Raw genomic sequence first — 15,960 nt, 5'->3', positions numbered from 1 at the left:
AAATATGCATTGTGAATAAAAGCTCATTATAATACCATCTTGTAGGTATGATTGACAGACACAAAAAAAAGTTAATAATGACATTTCCAAAGGAAATGCTTTTTCGTGACCCTTGTCTGATTTATAGGTTTCTCACTTTCAGATTGTGACAGGAACTTAGCTAACCCTTCACATTCTGCTTGAAAAGATTTACTTTTTTAACATTAAAAGCTATCAGTGGCTAACACCGTAGAATGAATTTGGAAGACAAGGAATCTTTTACCATCCCATATTGTCTCACATGTTGCATACTAGCAACTTTCATCAAGTATCACCCTAGTGACTTTTGGGGGGGGGGGGGGGCGGGGTAAGCTTAAATGCAGAAGTAATAAGCTAGAATTTAACAATTTAAGGCCGAGCATTATCCTATCGCACATTGCAATTCCTTCACTCTGTTGATGACTTTTTTGTCAGTAACTAATGGGAGCACTCAGTTCCACCACAACAGCAACCGGCATCATTTAATACATAGATTTCAATATGTAGCATCTTTACAGTCAAGGCATTCTGGATTAGATATATCAGCTGCTGCACCTCTCAAGATCATTCAGTGAAATACATCGAATTTGTTACTTATTTATCTTTAAAATGTATTTTTCTTTACAGAAAGAAACCACATAACTAAAAATATTATCAACTGGTAGGGTAAAAAGTAAAACTTTGCACAAGGAGATTTTATTAATGTACTTGCCTTTGCAGCCGCTGTCTTTATAGCCATACTTAGCAACTGTTCTTTTCTCTGAAGCCTTAAAAAAAAACACAAATTTACTGGTTACACAATTCAGTTATTATTTTTTATTCATGAGAGTGTGTTTTCATGCTTCATGAATCCAGCACTCACCAAGATTACTCATTACTGGCAAGAACATGCTTGGACATTAAAAGCTTTGCTGGGAGAGAAAAGTCAAGGAATAGATTATCAAATTCATAATTTCTACCAGTTTTAAGAGTCAAAATATCTAAGCCTATCAATTCCATTGCACCTTGTTCTTTCTCACTACACTGAGGACCCTTACCTCAGCTATTTACAGAACTGATTACAAATCCCAAACCCATCATCTTCCTGAACTTTACAACTGTCTCAGTAATATCTTCTGCTACACTCCCGATCTTTCTCCCAACAACTGATTATGCAACAACAAATTAAGGAATTCATAAGATTCTCTCAATGTCCCTAATCTTTCTTTCAACCATTCTGTACTCCCATGATTCCCTCTATACCTAGTTTACTCCCCAGAAGTTTTACACTGCAGCCTCTACAAAGGATAGAAATTAACCAAGTGGAATTTAAGTGTACAAGACTCATTCAATTCTGTTTACCTTGGGGTTTCATATGTGTGGAGCATCAGCATACAGAATCAGATCATCTCTGAAGTAATCAATGTAGCTTACAAAAGTTTTTTTTATGCGCCACATGACTAAAAGTTGATATTTTCCATACAGATCTCAAATATGTGGATATCATGCAAGAGCAGGATAGTTAATGAGGACAACAAATGATTGCTCTCATTATCTGTTTATGCAAAATCCATTGCAAAAATTGATGACTATCTACAATTTGTAGAGTCCATCCCTTTATATGAAAAAATATTTTAAAAGAAACTTCTCTGTTACACAGACATTTCTCATTTCAGTTAAGAAATCTGGAAATTATTTCATCTAAAGTGCAAAATTAACATTTAACTATAAGCAAGAAGAAAAGCAGAGTATTTGTGCTACAAATGGTATCAGGCAACAAAATTAGCTAACCATATAAATACTCTAATTATCTTTAAGTATTATAGCTCTTCTTTCGGCATGCCTTTATCCCTCAATATGCTTGCAGTTAATAATCACATTAAGCTTTTCAGGGTCTCAGTAAAGGTCAGGACCACAGGTCATGATGTAGCATGCACATCCAGTGATTGGCTTGAGGGAAGTCAGTCACCTTGAAGAGGACATTTCAGACTCAGAAAACCCACAATTGAAGTATACCAGTGGAGCTCCTTGAAACTAATTACATCTTCCCAATGATTCGCAATTCTCTGCTCCTAAAGAATAGCAATCTGATCTCACGCTGATGACACGGCCATAGTGGGGTGTGTCAGGAATGGACAGGAGGAGGAGTATAGGAAACTGATACAGGACTTTGTGATATGGTGCAACTCAAACTACCTGCGTCTCAATATCACCAAGACCAAGGAGATGGTGGTGGACTTTAGGAGATCTAGGCCTCATATGGAGCCAGTGATCATTAATGGAGAATGTGTGGAGCAGGTTAAGACCTACAAGTATCTGGGAGTACAGTTAGACGAGAAGCTAGACTGGACTGCCAACACAGATGCCTTGTGCAGGAAGGCACAGAGTCTACTGTACTTCCTAAGAAGGTTGGCGTCATTCAATGTCTGTAGTGAGATGCTGAAGATGTTCTATAGGTCAGTTGTGGAGAGCGCCCTCTTCTTTGTGGTGGCGTGTTGGGGAGGAAGCATTAAGAAGAGGGACGCCTCACGTCTTAATAAGCTGGTAAGGAAGGCTGGCTCTGTCGTGGGCAAAGTACTGGAGAGTTTAACATCGGTAGCTGAGCGAAGGGCGCTGAGTAGGCTACGGTCAATTATGGATAACTCTGAACATCCTCTACATAGCACCATCCAGAGACAGAGAAGCAGTTTCAGCGACAGGTTACTATCGATGCAATGCTCCTCAGACAGGATGAAGAGGTCAATACTCCCCAATGCCATTAGGCTTTACAATTCTACCGCCAGGACGTAAGAACTTTTTAAAAGCTATTATTAATGCTTTTTGAGATAGTGATTTAGATGCATATCATATTTTTTACTGAGTTAAGTATTGTATGTAATTAGTTTTGCTACAACAAGTGTATGGGACATTGGAAAAAAAGTTGAATTTCCCCATGGGGATGAATAAAGTATCTATCTATCTATCTATCTATCTATCTATCCTGTTTGGAAGTTATCTGTTTGAGTGACATCTGTCTGTTCCAGAAGAGTAATGTGCTCCATATGGAGTGGACAGAGAACACGGAGACAGTAAAAATTTTTGGATGCATATTACTGCTTAAGGTAGCAAGAGGCTCTTCACTGTATGTTAATAAGATCATGATAATTTATCCCTCTTAACACACAAGCTCTTTCTACACATTATTGCCAGATTCGAACCCATTCATCAAATCATAAACACAAGTGATTCTTCAGATGCTGGAAGTCCAGAGTAGCACATTCAAAAATGCTGGAGGAACTCAGCATTTCTATGGAAAAAAATAAACAGTTGATGTTTGGGCCCAGACCAATCATTGAGACTCATTTGTCATATCTCCCCTTTTTGGTGCAAACAGGTTTCTCATTATTATATTTAAGTCCATCGATTCCCTCACTTTCTCCAACCTCCAACTCTTCTTCCCCTGATCATTTGTGTAAACCCTCCTCAGTCAAAATAGTTATAACTTTCCCTTCATCATCTAGGGCCCATTTTGAAAGTCTTTCTCTCCTCCTGGTTTACTACTGAAGCCTTTCATAACCACCCTGCTGAAGGGCTTCTGGTCAGCTTTAACCTTTCTTTCTTGTTCTGCCAAATTTTTTCCTCTCTTGCACTGCTACAAAATATCTCAAGTTACTAATTTTTAATTTAAAGTTATCCATGTAAGTTGTTGCTGCCATCGTCTAATGACCTCCCTCCTCTACACTCTTAGAGAAATATGTCAAAATGGACTAAAATTGCCTATTCTACACTAAGAATTTGACAGATTATATACTATTATTCAAATGAAAATGAAATATTCCCAGTGACTTGGCCAATAATTTTTCCCTGGTGAACATCTCCACAGGAAAATTAATTTGATAATGAAGGAGTTCTGGGTCTTTGCTCTGCACAAAATTATTATCTTATATACACACATACTGTACTGTACAATTCATTTCCAAGTATTTATCTGAATGAGGGGTATTAGGAATGTCACAGAGAATCTCAATAGAACTGCATAACAGATTTTCATTTATAAGACTTTTGGTCTTATAAATGAAAATCAATTTGACTTCCAAGCAAAAACAAGTAAAGATCATTTTACCTTTTTATATGTTCAGGAAGCTCTGCATTGAGGAGGACTTTATTTCTTAATGGTAGAATATCCTCTAGTGTTTTATGCAGATCATGTAATTCACTTGCTGATGTGGTTGGTAAAGAAGTAAGTTCACAATCATGTGATTCTAGTAGTCTGTTTCCTTCTTCTATTTCTATGCTCAGCTGATAGTCCCTGGCTTCTAACAATGCAAGTCGTTCCTTAATTTCAGCAATTTCTTTCTGGTATTGTATTAAATAAAATTATTGTTAATTGACAATAAGTGACTACAAACTTAATTTCACAGTAATAGCCATGCACAAGAAAACCAGATATTTAATATTTCAGACTGGTTGAGCTATTTTACTCTGACTTTGCCATGTGTTTTATTCTTCATTATTAACCTCCTCAATTTTACAGTTTTGTTTTATAAACAATTTCTTCTATCCAGCTGAACTTCTGAACATAAGCCCCTGCATAGCCATTAAGTTTCTTAAGGTTACGATAATATGAAATTCCTGACCTTGCAATCTACCTTGCACCTGCACTGCATTTTCTCTGTACTGTAACACATTACTCTTCACTCTGTCATTGTTCTTCCTTGTACCACCTCAATGCACCTTTGCAATGAATTGATCTATTTGGACAGTACACAAGATACGTTTTTTTACTGTACCTCAGTACATGTAACAATGATAAACTAATCTACAGACTTACATCCCGTCATACTCTCACCAAACTTGTTTTGTTCAAAATATTAACTGTCTACTCATTTTACTCGAGTGCAACCAATCCCTTTCATGTTCTCATTGTTGAACAGCTCTCTGCCCCTCAATTATCATCTCTTGTAGTGCGTTACTTCAAAGTAAAAACAATTAACACCTCTGTTCTTGCAAGCTAATGCCCTATCTCGAAGTTCTCATTCCTCTCCTAGTTCTTGAACCTACTCTAGTCTTCCAGATCATTCTCAGATTTAGCAGGTCATTAATCCCAAATATCTAACATATTTCAAATATTGTCTGGTAAAAAAACATTAAAGGCCACAGATAACAACCGGTGTTTCTGTGACCATGGGAGGTTATTCCTTCTCATCCTTCTGAATCTGCCTGCAGACTCTGACATGGTTGACCACATGTTCCTCCTCTGTCCACTGTCTAATGTAATTTGACCCTGTCATTACTTCTGACTATGTCAGTGCTAAGTCTGCATACATCCACTGTATCTCTATCACTTCAACCACCTCTGCTACTGCTTTAGCACCCCGAGGCTTCATTGCTTCCAGCCATATTTATTCTAACAAGTGTTTAGCTAGTTCTCTATTATCATCTCCATAAAGTTGAGCTAATTTAAAAGTTTGCTGCCCTTATCTGAAATTCAACCAAGTCCCATTCACCCATTATTAATATTATAAATGCTATTATCTTTCAACCACTCTTTACATAGTAGTCCTAATTGTTCCAAGGAAACAGTTTCTTAATCTTTGTTAAGGCAAATTAGGACAGTTAGAATACTACCTAAACATAAATTGCATAACTTTTTTTTATATACAGTGCAGTACAGGCCCTTCGGCCCACAATGTTGTGCCAACCCTTAAACCCTGCCTCCCATATAACTCTCCACCTTAAATTCCTCCATATATCTGTCTAGTAGTCTCTTAAACTTCACTAGTGTATCTGCCTCCACCACTGACTCAGGCAGTGCATTCCATGCACCAACCACTCTCTGAGTAAAAAACCTTCCTCTAATATCCCCCTTGAACTTTCCACCCCTTACCTTAAAGCCATGCCCTCTTATATTGAGCAGTGGTGCCCTGGGGAAGAGGCACTGGCTGTCCACTCTATCTATTCCCCTTAATATCTTGTATACCTCTATCATGTCTCCTCTCAGCCTCCTTCTCTCCAAAGAGCCTTAGCTCCCTTAATCTCTGATCATAATGCATACTCTCTAAACCAGGCAGCATCCTGGTAAATCTCCTCTGTACCCTTTCCAATGCTTCCACATCCTTCCTATAGTGAGGCGACCAGAACTGGACACAGTACTCCAAGTGTGGCCTAACCAGAGTTTTATAGAGCTGTATCATTATCCCGTGATTCTTAAACTCTATCCCTTGACTTATGAAAGCTAACACTCCATAAGCTTTCTTAACTACCCTATCTACCTGTGAGGCAACTTTCAGGGATCTGTGGACATGTACCCCCAGATCTCTCTGCTCCTCCACACTCCCAAGTATCCTGCCATTTACTTTGTACTCTGCCTTGGAGTTTGTCCTTCCAAAGTGTACCACCTCACACTTCTCCGGGTTGAACTCCATCTGCCACTTCTCAGTCCACTTCTGCATCCTATCAATGTCTCTCTGCAATCTTCGACAATCCTCTACACTATCCACAACACCACCAACCTTTGTGTCGTCTGCAAACTTGCCAATCCACCCTTCTACCCCCACATCTAGGTAGTTAATAAAAATCACAAAAAGTAGAGGTCTCAGAACCGATCCTTGTAGGACACCAATAGTCACAACCCTCCAATCCGAATGTACTCCTTCCACCACGGCCCTCTGCTTTTTGCAGGCTAGCCAATTCTGAATCCACCTGGCCAAACTTCCCTGGATTCCATGCCTTCTGACTTTCTGAATAAGCCTATCATGTGGTACCTTGTCAAATGCCTTACTAAAATCCATGTAGATCACATCCACTGCACTACCCTCATCTATATGCCTGGTCACCTCCTCAAAGAACTCTATCAGGCTTGTTAGACATGATCTGCCCTTCACAAAGCCATGCTGACTGTCCCTGATCAGACCATGGTTCTCTAAATGCCCATAAATTCCATCTCTAAGAATCTTTTCCAACAGCTTTCCCACCACAGACGTTAAGGCTCACTGGTCTATAATTACCCGGACTATCCCTACCACCTTTTTTGAACAAGGGGACAACATTCGCCTCCTTCCAATCCTCCGCTACCATTCCCGTGTACAACGAGGACATAAAGATCCTAGCCAGAGGCTCAGCAATCTCTTCCCTCGTCTCGTGGAGCAGACTGGGGAATATTCCGTCACGCCCCGGAGACTTATCTGTCCTAATGTATTTTAACAACTCCAACACCTCTTCTCCCTTAATATCAACATGCTCCAGAACATCAACCTCACTCATATTGTCCTCACCGTCATCAAGTTCCCTCTCATTGGTGAATACCAAAGAGAAGTATTCATTGAGGACCTCGCTCACTTCCATAGCCTCCAGGCACATCTTCCCACTTTTATCTCTAATTGGTCCTATCTTCACTCCTGTCAACCTTTTGTTCTTCACATAATTGAAGAATGCCTTGGGGTTTTCCTTTACCCTACTCGCCGAGGCCTTCTCATGCCCCCTTCTTACTCTCCTCAGCCCCTTAAGCTCCTTTCTTGCTTAGACTCATCCTTTCTTCAATAGACTCATCTGATCCTTGCTTCCTAAACCTCACGTATGCTGCCTTCTTCAATCTGACTAGATTCTCCACCTCACTTGTCACCCATGGTTCCTTCACCCTACCATTCTTTATCTTCCTCACCGGGACAAATTTATCCCTAACATCCTGCAAGAGATCCCTGAACATTGACCACATGTCCATAGTACATTTCCCTGCAAAAACATCATCCCAATTCACACCCGCAAGTTCTAGTCTTATAGCCTCATAATTTGCCCTTCCCCAATTAAAAAATTTCCTGTCCTCTCTGATTCTAACATTTTCCATGATAACGTTAAAGGCCAGGGAGCAGAGGTCACTGTCTCCCAGATGCTCACCCACTGACAGATCTGTGACCTGACCCGGTTCATTACCTAATACTGGATCTAGTATGGCATTCCCCCTAGTTGGCCTGTCAACATACAGGAATCTGTCCTGGACACACTTAATAAATTCTACCCTGTCTAAACCATTGGAACTATTCAGGTGCCAGTCAATATTAGGGAAGTTAAAGTCACCCATGATAACAACCCTGTTATTTTTGCACCTTTCCAAAATCTGCCTCCCAATCTGCTCCTCGGTATCTCTGCTGCTACCAGGGGGCCTATAGAATACTCCCAATAGAGTACCTGCTCCCTTCCTGTTCTTGACTTCTACCCATACTGACTCAACAGAGGTTCCCTGCTACATTACCTACCCTTACTGTAGCTGTAATAGTATCCCTGACTAGTAATGCCACCCCTCCTCCCCTTCCCCCCCCACCATCCTCTTTAAAGCAATGAAATCCAGGAATATTGAGAATCCATTCCTGCCCTGGTGCTAGCCACGTCTCTGTAATGGCCACAACATCATAATTCCATGTATGTATCCAAGCTCTCAGTTCATCACCTTTGTTCCTGATGCTTCTTGCACTGAAGTACACGCATTTAGCCCTTCTACCTTACTCCCTTTACACCCTTTATTCTGTTTCTCTATCCTCAAAGCCTCTTTATATGTTAGATCTGGCTTTACTCCATGCACTATACTTGCAGCTCTCACATGACCTTCTCACTATCTGCTCTAACACTCCGGTTCCCCTCCCCCTGCAAATCTAGTTTAAACCCCCCCCCCCCCCCCCCGGAGCAGCACTAGCAAACTTTCCCGCAAGTCTGTTCATCCCCCTCCAGTTCAGGTGCAACCCATCCCGTTGGAACAGGTCCCACCTTCCCTGGAGCAAGGCCCAATTGTCCAGAAACATGAAGCCCTCCCTCCTGCACCAACTCCTTAGCCACATATTTAGTTGCATTATCTTCCTATTTCTAGCCTCACCAGCACATGGCACAGGTAGCAATCCTGAGACTGCAACCCTGGAGGTCCTGTCCTTCAACGTTGCACCTAACTCCCTAAATTCTCTTTGCAGGTCCTCCTCCTTCTTCCTATCCACGTTGTTTGTTCCTACATGGACCACGACATCCGGCTGCTCACCCTTCCTCTTGAGAATACTGAGAACTCGATCCGAGATATCACAGACCCTGGCACCAGGGAGACAACAGACCATCTGGAATTCTCGATCTCTTCCAGAGAACCTCTTACCTGTCTCCCTAACTATCGAATCCCTTATCACTACTGCTCTATGCTCTACTGCACTACTGCTCTATGAAGAGTCTTAGATGAAATGTGAGAAAAGGTTAGAGCCTGCCTGCATTGAACACACAATTTTCAGATGACAAATACAGACCAATCAGTATTTCACTTATCACACATTTAAATTTACAATCTCAATGTCTGCATTATGGACACATCTGTGCAAATCAGATTTTTTCCAATTAAGTCTGCAGGTTTTATAAATGTTTTTTTTAGAAATGCTCTGCAGGAAAACATGTTTATTTAGACATAATATACAATTAAAAATAACACATGACATGTGCATGACAAACCTGTAACTTTTGTCTATCTTGAATAAGCTGATTTCTCCTTGACCACAAAATAGGTAGTTTATCTGGGTTTAAATCTGAATATCCATGTTCATTACTTTTCAGAAAGAAACTTCCTCCATTCCTGAACATGCAATTTAAACATATATGACACAAATAAATGTAAGCATACTCAGTAACAAAGCATATTCATGGACAAAGTTAAAATAAATATACCTATTTACTGAGATTGTAACCTCTGAGGCCAATGTATCTACGGGTAGTTAGTTTTACATATAAATAAAAAAGGGGAGGGATTTGCAATATAAATTACAAATCCAACTACAATTCCTTAGCAGAAGTGGACACAGGAATGCATAACTTTAAGGTAAAAGGTAGGAACTAGGCATACTGGAAGAAAAATTTTCACTTGAAGAGTGCTGGGCATCTGGAACTTATTGTGTGAAAAATGATGGAAACAGAAATCATTGTATTCATAGAGTATAAGCCATAACCTACATCATTCCAGCCTGAGAGTGGAAAGTAAGGACTAGATTAATTATTTTGGTCATCTTGGAGACAGTGGCTGAAAAGCTGCCTTCAATACTGTACATTTCTATCCTTCTAGCATTAAATGTAGGCCTTTGCATTTAGACACACCAATGTTAAAATGGGACAGACCAAGACAAACAAATAAAAATAAAAGAAACACTATTAATTTTTAGCTTAACTGCCAGGTTGTAAATGGGACCCTCTGTTGGTCAGGATCAACGTGATACGCAAGCCAGGACAGTCTGATATGGGGAGCAAGCACTGCCCCTCTCCACACAGTTGATGAACCCAAAGGAACAGCAGAGACCAAAACAGTTTTGCACCAGCAGCATCGCAGGAGTTACCAATCAGTGTTGACCTCAACATAGTCTTAGCAACTTCAGCTCCGGATTTTCCCTTGGGGTTTACCCCCAAAGCCTTCCGCAAGGTAGACGAAGTTTGAGTTTGAGATCAGAGTTTTCCTTCTCCTAGTTGAGCTATCAACTGTGGCTGACAAGCCCTATCTGCCCAAAGCAACTTGTTTAAGGTGCCAGTAACCCACCTTTGCCCCTTCTCTGGTGGTTGGAAATGTTTCCACCAGGTTTAGTAATTAAACCACACATGAAGGCCAGGAGCTAGATGGTTGTCAGAGGCTATTTGAGATGCATGCCATTGGAAGAATTTAATGGGTATTGGGAGTTTATCCCTATTACCACCCCTAGCTATAACAACCTTAAGGAACCCAGTTTGTAATAAGTGATTTCAAATTAACACAAATGCAATTAAGTTTATACCATCCACACACAACACAATAAAGCTCTGTTCTTGTATAAGATATCTCATAGCACTTAATCAGCCAACATGCCATCTCCCTTGTGTGTTTGTCAATCTGCTAGCCAAACATCTGGAAATCCAGTCTTTCTCACAGAGGTATTTTTTGACACTCTTGTAAGCAGAAACTAACTGTTGTATTTCCTAGGTTAGAACAGTGATTATATTTCAAAAATATTTCACATTGTATAATACTTCAGGGCATCCCAAAAAAATAAAATCCACAAAAAAGGCCTAATTTTTTAATATGTCTTTTAAATGCAATTTACTTGTCTCTCACAGAACATGACCTTTAACTAAACTAGAAATCTAGGAGCTTTTTGCCTTTTTAAGCTACTTAAGTAAAATAGAGTCAGTGCACCTGTTCATGTGTAGATATAGTCCCCTTTTCCTTTCATTAGGTACTCACATAATTTAAATTAGACTCTGTAAATTCAGGAAGCAGAATAATATTAGTATCTACTGTTTTGGATTCAAATTATTAGTTAGAAATGGCATTGGTCAATATATGCCATCAATTGCAACGGAGCTCCTCTGGGATCCAAATACTTGTAATCAAAGACACTATGTAACTCCAGAAGAGTAGGAAACTGGGACTCAATTATAACAAAATATAGAGTTACAATATTTTGGAGATTTCTGGTGTAATTAAATTCTTACATAAAAAGCCACTCTCTCTATTTCAATTGACTGGAAGATTTTATTTATATCTATTTTATGGAAATGTACTTACTTATTTAAAAAACAATTATGCTGGTGCTCAGCAACTTGCAGATGAAGTTCACAATTTTGCAGCAACATCATAATACAAGGATGGTGGGAAGGCAGCTGGAATTTTAAAGAACTTTGCTCTTTCTTCAATTCTGCTAACTTTCTGTTGAACTTGTCAGCTTTAACAAAAGGAAAACAATTAGTCACATTTGTTATCTTTCTTAATTAAAAAGATAATTACACAATTGGTGAAACCATAAAATAAAGGCCAGCACATATTCCATCTGTCTTTTCTGCCTGATGCTTGGTACTTTTTGATACTGCACTAGTCCAAAACTCAATCCATTATAGTCTTAAATATCCTTAAAAATTCAGCTCCAGAGGAAAGCATTCCAAAAGTTCATTGCCCTCAAAATAAATTTGTCATTTTGTTTTTTTAAATGGTTGACCATTAACCTGATGCTGTGCCACAAGAAAAATATCCTGTCAGCATTTACCCTGTCATGTTCCCTCAGAAATTGTTTTGATAAAGATTGTCTCTGTTAAATTCCAGAGTCTAGGCTCAACTACAAAACAAAATTGAATTTCACTGTGAACACAGAAAAGAAGGAACACCAAGAGTAACAAGAGCACAGTATGTACTGTGAGTCAAACTCCTCAATGTCCATTACTAGGAGTGGCTCAGTGCAACCAGTTGCCAAACTAGCTCGATTTTGAAAATCTCTCATTAATATGGCCTTAAGCCAGTGATGTGGAAACTATGTAAAAAATGTCCTTGTCCATGGATGCCCATGTCTTCTCACGGAAAACACCTTCCATCATTTTAATCTGCCTCTCCCACTGTCAAAAGAGCCAAAACTGAGGACAGATCTAGCACCTTAAAACTTATACTGATGAAAAGGTGTGAACCATCAGAGGCACTCCAACTGGATTTCACAACATTCTGAAACCCTGTGGTCCAGCATAACCATTGTCGTACCTTTAGCATCAAGTCAGAGGACCAACAAGAAAAAGAAACATTAGAATCACCGACACACACAAAATGCTGGAGGAACACAGCAGGTCAGGTGGCATCTATGTAAGAGTATAGTCGATGTTTCAGGCAGAGACCCTTCATCAGAACTAGAGAAAAAAAGATGTGGAGTCAGAGTTAGAGGGTGGGTGGAGGGGAAGAAGAAACACAAGGTGATAGGTGAAACCATGAGTGGTGTGGGGGTGAAGTAAAGAGCTGATAATTTGATTGGTGAAAGCAATAGGAGAGGACAGAAGGCCGTGGAAGAAAGAAAAGGGGTAGGAATACCAGAGGGAGGTGATAGGCAGGTAAGAAGATAGATGAGAGAGGGAAAAGGGAATGGGGAATGGTGAGGAGGGCATTACTAGAAGATCGAGAAATTGATGTTCATACCATCAGGTTGGAGGCTACCCAGACAGAATACAAGGTGTTGTTCCTCCAACCTGAGTGTGGCCCCATTGATTGACATTTTGGAATGGGAATGGGAAGTGGAATTAAAATGGGTGGGCACGGGAAGATCTAGCTTTTCCTGCAGAGGGAGTGTAGGTGCTCAGCAAAGCGGTCACCTAATCTATGTCGGGTCTCATCGATATAGAGGAGGCCACACCAGCAGCACCGGATACAGTAGATAATCTCAAAAGACTCACAGGTGAAGCATCATCTCATCTGGAAGGACTGTCTGAGGCCCTGAATGGTAGTGAGGGAGAAGGTGGTGCAGGGGCAGGTGTAGCACTTGTTCTGCTTGCCAGGAGGAAGATCAGTGGGGAGAGTCGAATAGATAAGAAAGTCATGTAGGAAGCAATTCCTGCGGAAAGCAGAAAAATGGCGAGGAGGGGAAGGTATGCTTGGTGGTGGGACCCCTTTGGAGATGGCAGAAGTTATGGAGAAATATGTGCTGGATGCTGAGGCTGGTGGGGTGGTAGGTGAGGACTAAAGGAACCCTATCCCTGGTAGGGTGACAGGTGGTTGGAGTGAGGGCAGACATGCACAAACTGTAAGAGAAATAATTGAGGGTAGTGTTGATTGTGGAGGAAGGGAAGCCCCTTTCTTTGAAGGAGGAGGACATCTCCTTCATTCTAGGATAGAAAGCCACATTCAGATAGTAGATGCGGCAGAGCCGGAGGAATTGAGAAGAGAACTGCATTTTTACAAGTAACAGGGTGGGAAGAGGTATAATCCAGGTAGCTGTGAGAGACAGTGGGTTTATAATAGACATCAGCATCCACCGTACCAGCCTCCACATCCAGCACACAATTCTCCATAACCTCTGCCATCTGCAACAGGATCCCATCATCAAGCACATCTTCCAAATACTTTCTGCTTTCCACAGGATTTGCTCCCTACACGACTCCCTTGTCCATTTGTCCCTCCCCACTGATCTCCCTCCTGGCACTTATCCTTGCAAGGAAAGGAGTGCTATACCTAACTCTACACCTTCCCCCCAATCCTTTTCAAGGCCCCAAACAGTCCTTCCAGGTGAGGTGACACTTCATCTGTAAGTCCGAAAGTATCCAGTGATTCTCCTGTATATCAGTGAGATCCCATGTAGATTGGAAGACTGCTCCTCTGAGCACCAAAAAAGCACTCGATAAAGCAGGATCTCCCAGTAGCCACCATTTCAATTCTACTTCCCAATCCCATTCCTACATGTCAATCCATGCCCTCCTCTGCTGCCATGATGATGCCACACTCAAGTTGGAGGAGCAACATCTTATATTCTGTCCGAGGAGCCACCAACCTAATGGCATGAACATCAATTTCTCAAACTTCCAGTAATTGCTTCTCCCCACCTTTGCCATTCCCATTCTCATTTCCTTTTCTCACTTTATCTCTTTAACTGCCTATCACCTCCCTCTGGTGCTCCTCCCCCGTCCCTTTTTTCCACAGTCTTCTACCCTCTCCTATCAGAGTCTCCCTTCTCCAGCCTTGTATCTCTTTTACCTATCAACTTCCCAGCTCTTTACTTCACCCCTCCCCCTCCCAGTTTCACCTATCACCTACCACCTTGTACTTCTTCCTCCCCCTCCCCCCACCTTCTTGCTCTAACTTCTCAATCTTTTTTGATGAAGGGTCTCGGCCCGCCACATTGACTGTTTACTCCTTTCCATAGATGCTACCTGGCCTGCTGAGTTCCTCCAGCACTTTGTGTGTGTTGCATACAAATACAATTCATTTATTGCCATGAAATTTCTCAAATATTAAATAAATGAAAAACAAATTTAACAATGTCACTTACTACATACTCCAATTAAGTTTCACTTTTATAAACCAGCTCGAGCCTTCACCCCAAGATGGGAAAACATTTAACCATTGAGGGAATGCTGGTAAGTTCAATTTCAAGTTTGTTGTACATACTGCATATATTGTATTACAAAAGTTTAAATGTTCCTCTGGACCATGGCACATCCACAAAACACGTATCATACACAGCACATAGAAACATAGAAAATAGGTGCAGGAGTAGGCCATTCGGCCCTTCGAGCCTGCACCGCCATTCAGTATGATCATGCCTGATCATCCAACTCAGAACCCTGTACCTGCTTTCTCTTCATACCCCCTGATCCCTTTAGCCACAAGGGCCATATCTAACTTCCTCTTAAATATAGCCAATGAACCGGCCTCAACTGTTTCCTGTGGCAGAGAATTCCACAGATTCACCACTCTCTGTGTGAAGAAGTTTTTCCTCATCTCAGTCCTAAAAGGCTTCCCCTTTATCCTTAAACTGTGACCCCTCATTCTGGACTTCCCCAACATCGGAAACAATCTTCCTGCATCTAGCCTGTCCAATCCCTTTAGAATTTTATACGTTTCAATAAGATCCCCCCTCAATCTTCTAAATTCTAGTGTGTATAAGCCTAGTCGATCCAGACTTTCTACATATGAAAGTCCTGCCATCCCAGGAATCAATCTGGTGAACTTTCTTTGTACTCCCTCTATGGCAAGAATGTCTTTCCTCAGATTAGGGGACCAAAACTGCACACAATACTCTAGGTGCGGTCTCACCAAGGCCTTGTACAACTGCAGTAGAACCTTCTTGCTCCTGTACTCAAATTCTTTTGCTATGAATGCCAACATACCATTTGCCTTTTTCACATAAAACAAAATATTACCACAAATAAGTTATTAAAATATAAATTTTATTAAGAGCCTGTGAAAGTTAAAGAGAAAGTTTTTCCACCAGTTGGAGACATAACTTTCAGAGGAAGACAGCAATAGTTGTTTAAGGTGATTCATTTCATCCCTAAGAAATTCCTGCAACAGTTGTTGAAGAGAATGCAATTTTTCAACTGCTTTGCCAAAATCTTCATTCTATCATAAAGGGAGATGTAAGGGTGCTCACTATTAAGTAGAATTCATCATAATTTAGCAGGTTAAATATTCAGTTTCAGACTTAACTCTCTAATACTAAGCCAGGAGAGAGTCGAGGCCCATTGTTTCTTTACATCACATGG

At 40.7% G+C, this 15,960-nt stretch overlaps 1 protein-coding gene across 2 annotated transcripts in view; it reads right to left on the bottom strand.

Annotated features, from left to right (window-relative positions):
- disc1 (DISC1 scaffold protein) overlaps nucleotides 1-15,960 on the bottom strand; it is a 135,196-nt gene that overhangs the window by 84,082 nt on the left and 35,154 nt on the right. Inside the window, exons 4-7 of one of the 2 annotated variants that reach the window (XM_073056675.1) lie at nucleotides 11,519-11,675; nucleotides 9,448-9,568; nucleotides 4,100-4,332; nucleotides 731-785 (exon numbers count right to left, since the gene is read on the bottom strand). In XM_073056675.1, the coding sequence (XP_072912776.1) occupies nucleotides 731-785; nucleotides 4,100-4,332; nucleotides 9,448-9,568; nucleotides 11,519-11,675 (566 nt within the window). The remainder of the gene's footprint in view (nucleotides 1-730; nucleotides 786-4,099; nucleotides 4,333-9,447; nucleotides 9,569-11,518; nucleotides 11,676-15,960) is intronic. The other variant, XM_073056676.1, reaches the window with a different exon arrangement.

This window comes from Hemitrygon akajei, chromosome 9 (genome assembly GCF_048418815.1).
Source record: "Hemitrygon akajei chromosome 9, sHemAka1.3, whole genome shotgun sequence".
Classification (NCBI taxonomy): domain Eukaryota; kingdom Metazoa; phylum Chordata; class Chondrichthyes; order Myliobatiformes; family Dasyatidae; genus Hemitrygon; species Hemitrygon akajei.
Note: the sequence above shows the minus strand (reverse complement) of the source record. Positions and strands in the feature narration are given on the sequence as shown.